Source organism: Natator depressus, chromosome 2 (genome assembly GCF_965152275.1).
Source record: "Natator depressus isolate rNatDep1 chromosome 2, rNatDep2.hap1, whole genome shotgun sequence".
Lineage (NCBI taxonomy): Eukaryota > Metazoa > Chordata > Testudines > Cheloniidae > Natator > Natator depressus.
This window is the reverse complement of record NC_134235.1, coordinates 177188221-177203620: the sequence shown is the minus strand read 5'-3', so window position 1 is coordinate 177203620 and position 15400 is coordinate 177188221. Positions and strand designations below refer to the sequence as shown.

General features: G+C 38.4%; 1 protein-coding gene across 6 annotated transcripts in view; it reads left to right on the top strand.

Annotated features, from left to right (window-relative positions):
• Positions 1–10288, top strand: part of BBS9 (Bardet-Biedl syndrome 9) — a 432945-nt gene extending 422657 nt beyond the window's left edge. For 3 of the 6 annotated variants that reach the window (XR_012638234.1, XM_074945358.1, XM_074945362.1), the window contains one exon: positions 5423–10287. Coding sequence is in view for 5 of the 6 variants with exons in the window: in XM_074945358.1 (XP_074801459.1) it covers positions 5423–5463 (41 nt within the window). In the remaining variant the exon portion in view is untranslated. Of the gene's footprint in view, positions 1–5422 lie in introns of all 6 variants that reach the window. The other 3 variants (XM_074945360.1, XM_074945361.1, XM_074945357.1) reach the window with 2 other exon arrangements.
• Positions 10289–15400: the final 5112 nt, after the last annotated feature.

The window sequence follows — 15400 nt, the reverse complement described above, 5'->3', positions numbered from 1 at the left end:
TAGACGTTTCCCTTAAAGAAGTAAAGGAAACAATTGGTAAATAGCGTGGTCTTATCCATCACCATGAGCTATCTTCATAACGACAGTAAAAATCATGAATTTATATCAATCCCCTAGGCACTTCAAACTACTCAGTCAGTTTTCTTGGGATTAATAAATTATTGTTACTTTCTTAGGCTTGCTGAAACACCATTTTGGCATATGTCCATGGGAGAAAGATTACGTGTTAAGGAAAGGGAAGTTAAATTTTTTGCTCAGACAGTTTTATAATGATAATGAAAATTATGAACAATAGATGGATGGAGTTCTTAGAAGGAAATTATCATGATGATTTCAAGCATGGCTAAAAGGTGCTGGGAAAAGTCTAAGTTTTATCTTGCTAACAAAGAAGCAAAAATAACTATTATTAACTTTGGTCATTTGGTACCTTTGCCTTTTTTCCTCCTTTTACATATGTTAAGCAGTGACTTTAAAACTTTGGTTTATTTGGAGGCTATTCATGTATGGTCTAGGAATAGTGATAGATAAACTGTCCATGAAATTGTGTGTTCCCTCCCCTTTTGTGTGGGGGAAGTGGTGACTCCTTTCTAGAACCTAATCGAAAACCAAAATAGCTTTTTGTTCTCCTGTTATAACTGTCCTGCCTCTGAGTCACCATACGAAACAGAGGTTGGGAAGTATTGAATACTGTAGATTAAGCACTTCCAAACCAGCTTTTGGCTAAGTTTTATGCATGCTATGAGCAAACTAATGTGCACGAGTATCCAGGATACTCAGCCAGTAATTCATGAGAGTCCAAAATATTCTGCTTGGAATGAATCATAACAGCATAGATGATAGGGTTGGAAAAAGCCCCTCAGGTCCTCCAATCCGACTCCTCTGCATCTTCTATGATAATTCCACTAGAATTTCATCTAATGAATCTTTGAAAACCCCTAATGTAGGTGACTCAGCTACCTCACTAGTCAGTTTATTCCATTGCCTAATTGTCATGACTCTTACATGTTGTCTCATGTCTAACCTGAATGTTTCAATCTTAACTTTTACACCATTATGCCTTGTTTGACCAATTCATGACTGCAGAACACAGTCCTTTCCTCTCCCTTCTGCAATATCACTCAAGTATTTGTAATTGGTTTAAAAGGCTTTTTTCCCACTAGTCATATAAATAATTCTATCAAGTATCTTTCAGATGTCTTGTAGCACTTTTCGAGTGACAAGGTGAGTAAGGTAATAACTTGTGAGCTAATATCTTTTATTGGACCTCACCCACCTAGTCTCTCCAATATGCTGGGACCGACACGGCTACAACAATGCTGTATTCTAGCACTTTTCTCATTTTATTTGCCCTTCTTTGAACTTTCTCTCACATTTCAGTCTTTTTATAATGAGGGGCTTAAAACTGCACTCCATATTCGAAGCATAGATTTATTGTTATTACAGATGATATTTCTGTAGTTGATGACGACCTTTAAAAACATTTCAGTTGACGGTGAATTAACATAACTGCGGTATTCTGAATACTTGCTTGTATATGAAATATCTAGAGAACAGTGTGAACATTGTGGGAACATTTTCTAGTTGTCAAATGCAAAAAATGGTTTTCAGGACGGTCACTGAGCGGCTGAGGATGGCATCTCTTACATACTATTATGTTCAGTTTTTGATAATTGGAACTCCCAGCGTACTCCTTTAAGGTGAAAATCATATGTGCTCCGATTTAAATCACTCCCATGCTTAAGCCCTATTTTGAGGATTTAGAGCTGGCACAGCACAGGGGTGAATTTCATCATTACTATTTTCTAAGTAAGGGTTTCCCAGTTCGTAGCTGTGTAGATTGTTAATCTTTGTATGTGAGTTAATGTAAATTTATCCATGACCATGTTTGCAGACTGTTTTTGTGGGAGATTGGTGGTCCATGGATGCTTTCTTCGTAGTCTGCGGAATGAAACATTTTGAGAACCATGCAGTGGGGGGACTTGGAGGGTGGAAAAAGACTTGATCGAGGGGGGTGGGGGGGACTCTTTCTAAATGATCTGGAGAATCACTGATCTGTAGTATTTTAAATCTTACAACATATGTATTTGTGTTTCTGCATAAGCTTGCCAGAGCATGCTGATGATTAACCTCCCTGATATTAATTATCCATTGTATCATAATTTATCATATGCCAATTTAATCAATGGCATGTTACATGGTTCTTCAGGTTAATTAATACTGCCCATAGAAAAGTATAGGTCATAGCTTGCAAGACTCATTGCTGAAGGACAAATCTTAATACACCATTCCATGAGACGGTTGCACAATTTAATACCAGACATAATTTACACCTATACATAAATGCACCTCACCCATAATTTATTTATTCCATGATACTTTTAGTCATACAGCATCTAAGTTCTTAAATTTGTATTTGGTGCTGTGTCAAAAAGGTATGTGAAATCAAGATAAATTATGCCCACTGAATTTCCTTTGTTCTGCGTACCTATAATTATATCAAAAAAGGCTAGCACTTTTCTCTGAGATAATCTCCTATATATTTCCGGAATTTACATTGTTTATCATTAACACTATAATTTATCATGGCCATTTTTAGAAATAACAACATGAAGAAAACAATGTCATGAAAATATAGTTATTGAGACTCTTGGGTGTTACTTTATATCCCAAATAACGATTAATTTTCCATTTTTTGCACAGAATCAGTGCACAGAATCAGTCAAGACACAAAGAAAAAGATGTATTAAGTCATTCAGTCCATCTCCCTGCCAGTAGACCTGTCCACTACAGTCAGACATTTTCTGGCCTGCATCTTCAAAAGTATCTAATGATTTTGCAGGACTCAAATTCTGGGTGCTGAAATAGAGACCTCTTAAAGGAGCCTGATTTTTCAGAGGATGGGTGCTCAGAACTTTCTGAAAAATCAGACACTTTTAAGGTGTCTCAAGTTGGGCACCCACAATTCCTAGTCACGTTTGAAAATGTAGGCATTTATGGTTTCTATCCAGTCTAATTGAAAATGTCCAAATGATGAGTCTTTTCCCTTGAGGAACTATTCTGAAGACTACAATATCTCACTGTCAGGAAGTTTTTTCTGATATTTAGCTAAACATTCCCTGTCTTCATTGCATGCCACTCCTACTACTTATACCCTCCTGTCCCAAAATAAATAATTACTCTCTCCGTGCTGTTTATGCCCTTCAGATATAGACTATCAAGTTCATATCCACCCTTTTGTGGTTTCTGAGCTAATCTACTAGATGCATAATTAGCTTCTGTAAGATTGTTCCGAAGCAGTGTTTTCAGTCACCAAGTCATATATTTGTTGTTCTTTGAGGGCCTGGGCTAAAGCCCACTGAAGTCCCCGGAGTCTTTCCATTGATTTCAATGGACTTTGGATCAGGCCAATTTCTGGATATCTTTCTGAAGCTGAACACAGTATTTCAGATGTGATCACAGCACAGCCATCCATAAACGGTCTGTTAACTCCCAGCTTCATGATGCGATGCCTTTGCAGTTCTAAATTGCATTGGGCTTTTTTTGGCCTACTATCACGTTGCAAACTTTTGTTTCGTTTTCTGTAATCTGTTACCTCAAGGTCTCTTTCAGCTGCTGCGTCTCTATCTCCCAGAAGCATGTGTGTTTCAGATTGTTTATTCCTCAAATGTATTTCAATTTAAATCTGACTTTTTTTTTCTGTCCCTCTTGTTAATCTCTCTAGGCTTCATTGCAGTGTTTCTTTCTCCTCTCCAGTATCTGCAGCTCGTCTCAGTTTTTGATAATCTGCACATATAATTAACATGCTGCTCACTTCCTCTTCTAAATCATTAATGAAGGCATTACCTGGGACAGGGCCTACTGCTGATCCCTGTGGGTCCCCAGCATATGCTACATGCTAACAGTTTTGAACCAAGGAGCTACCAGGCCAGAGATGAGCTTTGTAAACCCAGATCAGCTCTCAACATGGAATTTTTAATTGTCCTCTTAAACAGTAGACAATTTGGTGAGGGGAAACCTCATAGCTCCTTGGGGAATTAAAGCTCTTGCTAAGAAGCCTCAGCTTTGGTCTTTTGTGTCACCAGGGTCTTATCCCTGAGCTCTTGCTCCCTGTTTGCCTTTCAGGCATTTTGAGGCTTCAGTCTCAAGGCTCTGAGTCTCAGTAAGGTTCATTCAACTTCTTGCCCTCACACCCAGCCATTCATTGACATGTCAAAATCCCCTAGTACCAAAAGACATAGCCAACCTAAAAAAATGAAAATCTGAGGGCTTGTCTACACACAGAGTTACACCAGTTAAATAAAAGGTGTGTAATTTTAAACCAGTTTATTTAAACAGGTGAAAAAGGTTGTGTGGACATGGTTATGGAGGCGGTGTATCTGCGTGGACAAAGCAAAGCCTGGGGTATGTTCCTGGCCTCCTGGGAAAATCATTTAACTTATCCGTGCCTCAGTTTCCCTATCCATTGCATGGGGTTAGTGATACTGACCTCCTTTGTAAAGTGCTTTGAGATCTATGGTTGAAAGATGCTATATAAGAGCTAGGCATTATTATGATTATTTATTTCTTTTATTTTGGCTTGAACCAGGTTTAGTTTGGTTTTAAGTTAGAACACAATAAGCTACTTTGAAGCTGAAATAAGAGTAAACCCACATGGGTTTGCTCTGGTTTCACTAAACCAGTTTAATTAAACCATGCAAGTTTGTGTTTAGACAGGCTTTAATTTGATTATTCACTGTTCTCTTTTTCCACATTTACTTCAGTCTGGAAATTTTTGACCACTTACTCCCAGATTTCTGCTTTCCTTCAGGTTTGCTGTGGTGTGAATTTAGATCAAATTCAAATTTGACACACCTCCTGTTGTACTGTTGACATTTTAAAACAAAAGCATCAACAATACTTTAAACTTCTCCAAGACCAGTAGTTTGCTACATTAGTCTCTCTAAAGTGTCAGCCTTGAATATACATATAGCCATTTAAAAAGATGCATTCTATTAATAAACGAAGTGCCTGATTCTCCACTGCTTTGCAGCTTGTGTAGGCATTTATACCTGGGCAAATTGTGGGTAAAATGCTACCAATTGTAGCATTTTATATTTACTTGACATGTGTGTCCTGTGTCATTGTTTCCTGTGGACAAAGTGGTATGTGATCATGTAAGTTTAAGACTGTATCATAATGCATATGCACACAGGGCTGAATTAATTTGCACAGGCAATCTTAATTCTGGTATTTCCTAACATTTGAGTGCTTGATTTTTCAACTTTAACATTCTTTTAGCATAGAGTTTTTTGTATGCGGTAAATTATTTCCTCTAGTATAACCAAGACTTTTCCAAACTGTGGTGGGATCAACAATGTATTGCGTATGCTTGCCAACTATAATCCAATTTTTAAGTATCCTCATCTATCTTTCTCTCCTTTAGATTTTCCGCAGGGTGCACTAGAGGAAGCAGAAAAGCCATGAAAATCTGAAGAGGATCCTCAGGAGGATTTTTCTATCTGATGTCAAAAGCATTTACAATGCAGCTGTACCAATCCATGTTACTCTATTCTGAATGGAGCCTTCAGAAGGAGAAGCTCCCACTAATTGTACAAAAAAGTTTATTCCCATCAAAGTGATTAGATTTTCTTGCCAACCGTGAGTCTTAGCATCCATTCTGTGGATAAAGCCTAACCACTTATCCCTAACCACAAACTGTTATAGCAAATGTTTGTTAATCTGAAATATCAGCCCGTAATAAAGATCCTGTTGACTGATCAAAGACTATTTTACACACAGTTAAAAGCAACCTTTGTTTCATGGTATGTTTTATCTGATTTTTTAGATATTCTGTACTCCCTGTCCCTTTGCGGTCACGTTACCATTTTCTCATAATGTCACAGTTTGGACAAAAAATAGCTATCTCCTTCCCACCTCTGCAAACCAATCACAATTTCCACACAGGTGAATTCACCACAAGAAGAAAGGCAGATAATCCACCAAGGCTTCTCTAACCCCCTCCTCCCTGATTTATACTTCTGCTCTCAAGAGATACAGTGTAAAATATGGTTATGTCAAGGGCAAAATGTCTCCTTCCCTTTTCTTGTTACAGAAGTCATGTGAATAAGGTTTACATTGTAATTACCGTAAGCACACTAACACGTGGATCTTCTTACTGTGCTTTTTACTGACATATTAAGTATGCTGAGACCCGTTATTCTTATGAATCAGTCTGTTCTGGTTAGGGACAAGATTTTCAGATGTGACAAGTGATTATGAGTGAACCCAATCTGAGACAGTTCAAAGGGGGTCTGATTTTCAGAAAGTTTGACCCCTTTGAAAATCAAGTCCTGTTAAGGTGTCTACAAATGGGAAACCCTAAAATAGAGGCACCCAAAATCGCCTTTGAAAAGCTTGGCCTAGATTTTTGAAATGTCAGGCGCATAAATGAATTACTGAGAGTAACATGGATGCAGTGTCAATGTAAAGATGTATGGAAGGGTCTGAAAATAACTGAGACCTGGCTCCAAGTGTAGAAGATATGCAGCCAACATCTGCTTCCTTTTGGTTTGGCCTCACGGTGGATCGTACAAAAGTACAATTTCCAGCCTGATTGGCAGCAATATGAAATGAATTGTTGATCTCAGCTTATTTCCTAGTGGACAAGTGTACACATTGCAAAAGCTGTCATCAGACTTGGCACCTGTGTTGTTTAGGCTATGTCTGCACTATCACTTTTGTCGGCAAAACTTTTGTTGGTCAGGGTGTGTTTTTTCAACCCCCCGACTGACATAAGTTTCACTGACAAAAGGGCTGGTGTGGACAGCACTACTTTTGGTGGGAGAGCATCTCCTGCTGATGTAGCTAGCGCCACTCGCTGGGGGTGGTTTAATTATGCTGGCTGGAGAGCTCTTTCCAGCCAGCATAGAGCGGCTACACAGGAGACCTTACAGCAGCAGAGCTGTGCCACTGTAAAGTCCATAGTGTAGCCAAAGCCTAAGTCAGCATAGAGATTCACTGTTCTAACTTCTCACCCATACAAGAGATTCCCTCAGCTCAGTTGTGAAATCTGCTGGCAGGGGTTGACAATTGCAAATTTATATTACTACTATCTGCCCCGTATCTGTGGATAAAGAGGGAAGTTTATTCTCCAGGACTTCCAGTCCAGTAACTTTCATAAGCACAAAATCTACTTTCAACCCCTTCCCCCTCCCCCTCTCCAAAAATCATTTTCTCCTTCCTGTACCAATTGTGCATTGCCCATTAGCCTCCCATGCAGTTCCATGGCGCTGCTCCATCAGGAGTATCAATAATGTTCATATCACTGCAACTGTACAGGGTTGTCTTTTTTAGCCGACTTTTTAAATGGAGCCAAGCAGCCAGGGAGCAGGTGGCCCTGGAGCTGGAGTGAAGCTGCAGGGCTTCCATCCAGATGGCCCTGTACCCTGGCAGCTGTCAGGGAGCTGCAGCTCATGGGGGCCAAAAACCTCCCTGGGGGAGAAACTCCACCTCTCTGGCATGGAAAGATTCCCCCTCCAGGAGTGTTCTTCCCTCTCTGTCCCTCCCACATGTTTTTCCCCAGGAGAGCAGTATGTGACCCATTGTAAGGAGACTCCACTGCTCTGCTCAAATTGCCCAATAAAATAATCTCCTGTAGTCTCCATACACACCTCTGTGACCCAAGAAAATCCACGGGGAACTGATCAATTACTTTAGCTATTAGGCTTAAACTTTAACCACAGATTTCAAATCTTCTTCTGTGCTCTCAGTGGCTGCTAGGTAACCTAGAGAAATCAACTGCAATTACTATTAAAAATCCCTTCACTGTTCTGTAGAAGTGCCATTACACTGTAGAATCCTGAACCAAAGAATCCTGTACTATTATATACATATATACCATATGTGGGAAAGAAAACCATAGGGCTTTAGTGGGATATATTACAAGGTAATAATTATCATTATTAGATCTGATCCAGTCACCCAAAACTGCCATTGACTTCATTAGGAGTTTGGGGTAAGCAGTGAGTAGAGGTTCAGGTGAGGTATGGGAAATGCTTCTTTTTATATTGCATTTATTTGACATCAGTGAAACATGTTTGTGTTGGTATTGCTCCTGTTTGCCTATTTTACTCCTCGCTGTGGGAGGGGAAGGTTCTATAGAGAGTCAACCCATAACACTGTTGAAGGGGGAAAATCATATTGGTTATAAAAGAAAGAAAGAGAAAATTGTGCATAGTAGTATTTTATGGTCTCTTTATAATATGTTAAATTATGCCATTCAATAGTATCATCAGGATTTAAAGCAGAGATATTTGCACTGGGTACAAAAACCATTTGTTTTTCCCATGGCCAAATGATCCAGGTAATTCAGAGGAAATAAGTCACTGCAATTTAGTGGTTTAAAGAACAGTGCAACAGGAAATAGTAGGAAGAAGCTCTCAGTAGTGCTGAGACTTTCTATGAATTTTTTTCTTTTAAATCTGATCTTTGTGGCTGGGGGAAAAATCAAGGCGAAATTACAAGATACTTTTTTTAAAAAAAAAGTTATCCAAGCCAAAAATACGAAGGAAGCACTACTAATTTCAGGGGACCAAATGTTCAGTTCTCAACATCAATGTTTCTGAGGCAAGGAAAGATCTTACTGGCCATGTCATTCTATAATGCACAGAACTTTGCACCAATACCCTGTCAGGTCTCTTGCTAATAAGTAGACCACATTATTTCAAAATGAGGTTGGGATGTAAATACAATTTTCTTATGTAGAATCCTAGTTATTTATACTATAAAATGAATACTTGTAGACAACTTCTTATTTTCATTCAACCAAACTTTAATATGCAGAGTGTCTATGCTTCATCAAGTTATTTGAAGAGAATGTTATATTTTGTGTGGTTGTTAGAGCAAAACAAAATTTAAGCAATCATTTTTGTTAAAATCAATTTTAGACAAATCTAAATGCCGAATTAGTGAGTGCATTGTGACATTTTAGTACCATCCTATCAGCGGTACGAACTATTTTTATTGTTAATAGCTACGGCACTTTTAAATGTGTTTTCTAAAATAAATCATAATATGAAATGAAATATACATTAGATTTTCTTTGAACAGTTGCACGTTTTGTAAAATTTATTTGCTGAACAATATTTGTCCAAGGACTTTTACTTTTTTTTTTTTTTGCCCTTGCATTTTTAGAACAACACACTAATAGGATTATTCATCTAATGACCAAAATCCAGTTGAGTTTCTGAAAACTTGGGCTCAGTTTATCTTTTGGGGTTTGAATACAATCCTGAATTCAAACCAACAGACCCTTGTGGTTTGCCTGTTCCCGCATTGATTCTTCTGTCCAAATAGTATTCAGCTAAGACAAAGAATAACAAAATTTCTATTTTTCGAGGAACTGAATTTCACTTTAATAATAGTATGTGTTTTCTCCTCTTCAACATTTACTATACAGACTGTATTAGTGGTTTATCTGAATGTTCTTATACTTGTTCTTGTACTACATATGAAAAGTAATTTACTGCCATGAACTAAGGAATGCTGAGCAGAGATTGTAATTTCCATGTGAAATCCTTTCAGTAGAAAAAAGAATTACAGTCTATGCATCATGCTTAATAAATATCTTTCCTTATCAAAATATCCTGTTTACAAAGTCTATATTTTTAAGAAAACAAGCTGCAAAGGTATTTGCACAATATATGGCACAGTTCTGTTCCAAACTTCTGTTATGGCTTTGTTTGAAATTAGTCTTGAGTTTGCTGTTGCTTTGTTTACAAGTACTTTTTGACACAAAACTTTCTGTACACTGGCTAACCTGTAACACAGCATCCTTCCGTTATTTACACATTGTTTTCACATGCATGCTATAGTGGACTTAATGCCTTTGCAACCCTAGAGATCCTTAATTTTGCAAAGTGTGGATCATGTTTATTCATATGAATCATGATGTGACAAGTTCACTGAGTGCCCTCAATTCCTGTTGGAAGCTGTGAAAGATTTGGGGTCGTCGGCATCTCACAGAAGGCAGGATTGGTCCTATGATTAGCAAATGTGATCCAGAGCTTCCCTGTCTTCAGATACATCAGTTTTATGAAAACAGGCCATTCAGATGCTGCTATGGATCATGAATTAAAGACAGGATGGCATTGGCAGGGGGTGAGACTAGATAACCTCTGTGGTCCCTTCTAACCCTATGGTTCTATGATTCTGTAATTCATGTAAAGGTTGAAAGACATGGTTTGGTTTAGAGTCTGAAATCACTTCTCTAATTCATCTTCCTCTGTATTGTAAGTTCTTGCAATTTTATATAATAAACAATGTCAGGAATTGCTATGCCAACCCTCTAACTCCACATTCTTCCAGGTGAAAGGAAGTTTAGAACCTGAAATATCAAACACGGGATTAAAAATAATGTTCTGAAAGCTTATTTATTTTGGGGTGTTGGTATATCTGCTTTGCTGATGTCCTGTGTGCCCATATGTCTTAACTGTGACCAACAGATCACAGCACAGATATCTTGCAGTTTTATTAGCATTAAATGTAGAACAAGTGATTTAATTAGTCACAGGGTAGAAGCATAACACAGTTACGTGATTTGACCTGGTATCCTCTGGCAACACGTCTTGGCCACCGTAGTCTGTACATCTGCTCTGGTCAGGAGCACAAAAGAAGTGCACAAAAGCAGAGATATATCCTCACTCTTTACTTGTTATTAAATACTGTGGTATTTCCCAGATGTTTCAATGTTGTAGGAATCTGGATGGGCAATATAACACACTAGTAGTTACACTCAATCATTGTTACAGTTTGAAATTTCCTTCCTAGTCACTGCTTGTGACTACAGTAGCATGCTCGCTCTCTCTCTCTATATGCACACACACACACACACACACACTACATTTAAAGTTTCAGTCTAAAATCCAGTTACTAAAAAAGGTGAAAGAAGCGTTGAAAAAATGAACCAGTTATCATAATAAGGACTAAATAAATAACAAAGAGTCCTGGAAGGGATATAAACCCTCAGGCTTCAGGGCATAAGTCGAACACTAACAGGGGTTAGGAAGAAACTTTTCCTCTAGGCAGCTTATTTCATAACTTCCTATTACAGCACTTCTTCCTCTAAAGCAGCTGGTATAGACTAATGTCTAAGAAAAGCTATTGAGCTAGAGGGACCACTGGTCTAATCCCGTATGGCAATTGCTGTGTTCCTCTTCAGTCTGCCAAAACAGTATTTTCCTCATGGGAAACAACCAGTCTGCTCCAATTTCCTGTTTTAAAGTTAATCTAACTTATTTTTATCTGCCCCCCCCCCGTCTGTAATATTTAAGACTTGCTATAGTGCAACTACAGTATATTTCTGCCGTGCCTATCAGCACTGCTGCAGTGCTACATTTTCATTATAAAATCTTTCTTTGGAAAGTCATAGCACCTGTTTTTGAAAAAAAACAATTGAGTCCAGAGGAAAATTACACAGATAACAATGTTTGGTAAGAGCTTTTAATTCATCGCCTGGAGCAGGCTAGAGAAATGGAATGTTTCCTTAGCAGGAATAACCAGTCCAGACCATCCTTCTCAAAACACTACCCACAGAAGCTGCCCAGCTGGGTACTGACTGATACTGTATTCAACTAATGCAACATAAGCTACAACCTTTGTTCTGATTATGAATGCTATTGGCCACTCTGTGAGCCTGAGAGGAGGACATCAATATGAAGCCACTACTGCAAACTGATTGAGAGCCCAATCCTAGCTCTGCTGAATTCACGTAAGCATTTTGCCATTGATTTTGATGGAAGCAGGAGCAGGCCCAAACTCTTCTTTCATTGGTGGTGAATGTCACAATAGCACAGCTAGAAATAAATATTAGTCCTAGTTATATTTTGACATAAATAATGAGGGTCACTCAAAAGCGCAGCTCTCCCGGGTAAAATTTACAACAGGATGTCAAGGAAGACAGTAGAAGTATACTGTGGTGCACCATTAGTCAGTTACTTCATTCCTCCTCAGAAGTGGCTGCAGCTTAATGGGGGGAAGGTTACGTTTTCTGTAGACCCTATTAGCCTGAAAAATTCCAAACCCTGGTACAATCTATAAGATGTATAGGAGTTACTTCACTCTCCCCTGAAACAGTCTCATTTCCAGGATGGAACAGCAACAGCATCACTATCCAATAGGACAAGTTAAGAAGAATATCTTCTTCCATCTGAAACTGTGGAAGGAACCTATTTGCAGGAGGAAGGTTTGGTAAGCAAAATGTAATGGACCAATTTAGAATTTGGTCAGCACAGCAGGCTGATGCCTTCTATTCTAAAAATTGGCACGGTTCTCCTAAATAAACACACCCGTTATTAGTGTCTCGGTTTCATGTGCCATGCCAAAGATGGCACCTCCATCAGCACAATACCATCTAACATTCAGGGACGTTGGCTCGTTATGGATTCAGAGGGAAGAGTGCCACTTATTGAATGTACTCTCAGCACCACTGCCTAAAACGCCCTGAATTTTCCTTAGGGGTCGTTCAGCCACATACTAGCTAAGACTAATCCTATTTAGCTTGCTAGTTCTGAGGAGGTGGTGTGGCAAAGTTTACAATGTGTTTTGGAACATCTGAAATGAAATAAATATCCTATTAGTATTGTATTCATTTACTAGTATTATACTATTCCTTAATAGATGTACTATTTTAGCTGGGGAATATGTTGAGAAGTGGGTCGATTGATGATGTTAATCCAATTCATTAAGAGGCAAACATTCAATAATTAATAGTTACTTAAAGTGCCCACAACATATTTTAACCATGGACAGAATCAATTGCCAGACACATAAAGGAGTTTATTGTAAGTATCCTTCCCCTGATGGTACAGTGAGGTGGAGACAGTTGGGATCCATAAATATCAGTTTATTACATATATTATCAAGTGGGGTGGGGTGGGGGCTGTTTTTCTAGGAGCCTGAATAAAATTACTTCTCTCTGCTATGTTGTTAATTGTAACCAGAAACTCTTGCTGAAAAACACAAAGCTGCACGTGATGTGATTGAATATGTAACAATACAAAAAAGAAGAGTATATGTGAGTAACATATTTGACTTCTGTGTTTAGGAGCTACCTAGATATTTTGTTTACAGGGTGGCAAAGACTGGGCGTTTATCTTGCTTAATGGAGGCTGGGCAACTACTTTGTAGAAATTATACATGAAGGTGTTTGTGGCCATGGAGGACTCCCTAGTCCTAGTGGCAGAATCAGTGTTGTTTTGCTGTGCAGGAAGAGGAGGGGTCGGGTTTGGGCAGGAGTGTGCTTTGCTCAGCTATTTGGGATTGTATTGTGCATTTGGCCGTAGGACTGTGACTGGCCCCAGGATTGTGACTGGAAGGGATGAGAGAAGGGAAAAAATAGACAGATCCTAGGAGGTGCTGAGTGCATTCACCCATTTATCATCTTGCAAGATTGAAACTTTCCCTTATTGACTGCTTCACAGAACTGCAATGACTGTTGTCCCAGGACAAGACGAGGGAATGTGTCTCTCATCTGGACAAGACAATTCCCCCAGAATCAGTGGGAAGAAATCTTAAGACACCAGCCAACCTAGTCTTCAGGTTGGCAGCAATGGGCAATAGAAGAAGACACAAAATGGAATGCTTGAGTGCGGCCAAAACAACGACACATATACACAAAAATACAAATAAATTGTTCCTGTAAGATATTTTAAATCATTTACTGTTGTCGTTCGGGCTTGTTCTCTCTCTCACATCCCCACCCACTCACCTTCCTGGTTTTATACAGTGTCCATTAGAATGGATAGATGCCTGGGGATCACAGGAAATATTAGGATCCTAATAATGTGTGGTAGGACTGCCAGAAAACCAACAGTTTTAATTGATTTTTGCTTACTAATTCCTAATTAAAGATCAATAGAATTGATGATCGTACCAATTCTTTTCTTACATAATTATTAAAAAGGGTGAGAAACACAAGGTGTAAGGTTATGGGGCAGAGTTGAAGTAATATAGCTTCTGATGTGCTCCAGGAGGCACCACTTGTTTTTATGACAGTACACCAATGGTTTTGTTTTGTACCAGCTCATCTGATTTGGCTCATCTTTCTTCATACGATTCAATTGTTAATCTGATAAAGGCATCAAGCCCCTCAATGGCTTTCATTATTTTATTCTGGTCAACTACATTTCTATAAATGGGGATTTGCTTTTGCAATCATCTGACTAATGTTAAAAAAAAAAAAAAAGTTTCCCATTGAACATAAAATGATGATTTGACTGATCCACCACAGTTTGTAGATGTATTTTAAGGCTCTGAAAGAAAGCAATAGTCTAGCTTACAGTAAAATGAAGACAGCATTTTGGTTAAACTTTAGCAATACAATGTAGCTATTCTTCTCTCTGATGAATAACATTGCTTCCAGCATCAGAAAAATAATAAATGTCAAACCAAATGAGTTCTAAAATAGTACTTTTCTTTAAAGGGCTGTGGCCCAAGTATGTCATCCAGCAGAGGAAAATTGGTAGCTGCATTGTTTTTTTGTAAGCCAGTTACGGAGACAGTGAACTGGTACCTTTATTGGACTAAATTAAAATTAGATCTGAGCAAATAATTCCTAGTGAGTAACAGAGCTGATGAATTGAACCATGCTTTCTGCTTATTAAGGCCAACATTTTCAAAACTAGCTACTAATTTTGGGTTCCTCATATACTGAGTTCCCAGCTTGAGAAATGTATTGAGAGGTCCTGATTTCCAGACATGTTCAGCACACCCTGACTTAATCTGGAATATTTTTGACAGCCAGGCCCTATGTGTCTCACAGTGGACACAGACAAATGGAGAGACCCAAAATTAGAGGAGCCTTTGGCCCTGATTGTCCATTGTTCATATTTTTCTCAAGTTATTAAAATGATTGCCCAAATCATTTCTTCAAATATTTCTTGTTCTCTACACCACTGGTACTCAACCAAGGGTACTTGTACCTCTGGGGTACACGGAGATCTTCTGGGGTTACATCAACTCATCTAGATATTTGCCTAGTTTTACAACAGGCTACATAAAAAGCACTAGCCAAGTCAGTAGAAACTAAAATTTCATACAGACAATGACTTATTTATACTGCTATATATACTGTACACTGAAATGTAAGTACAATATTTATATTCCAATTGATGTATTTTATAATTCGATGGTAAAAATGAGAAAGTCAGCAATTTTTCAGTAATAGTGTGCTGTGACACTTGTATTTTTATGTCTGATTTTGTAAGCAAGTAGCTTTTAAGTGAGGTGAAACTTGGGGTACGGAAGACAAATTAGACTCCTGAAAGGAGCACAGTAGTCTGGAAAGGTTGAGAGCCACTGCTCTACACACTGTTCACAAGCAAGTTCATTGTGGGTATTCAGTTATACAAAATGTGAACTGTGT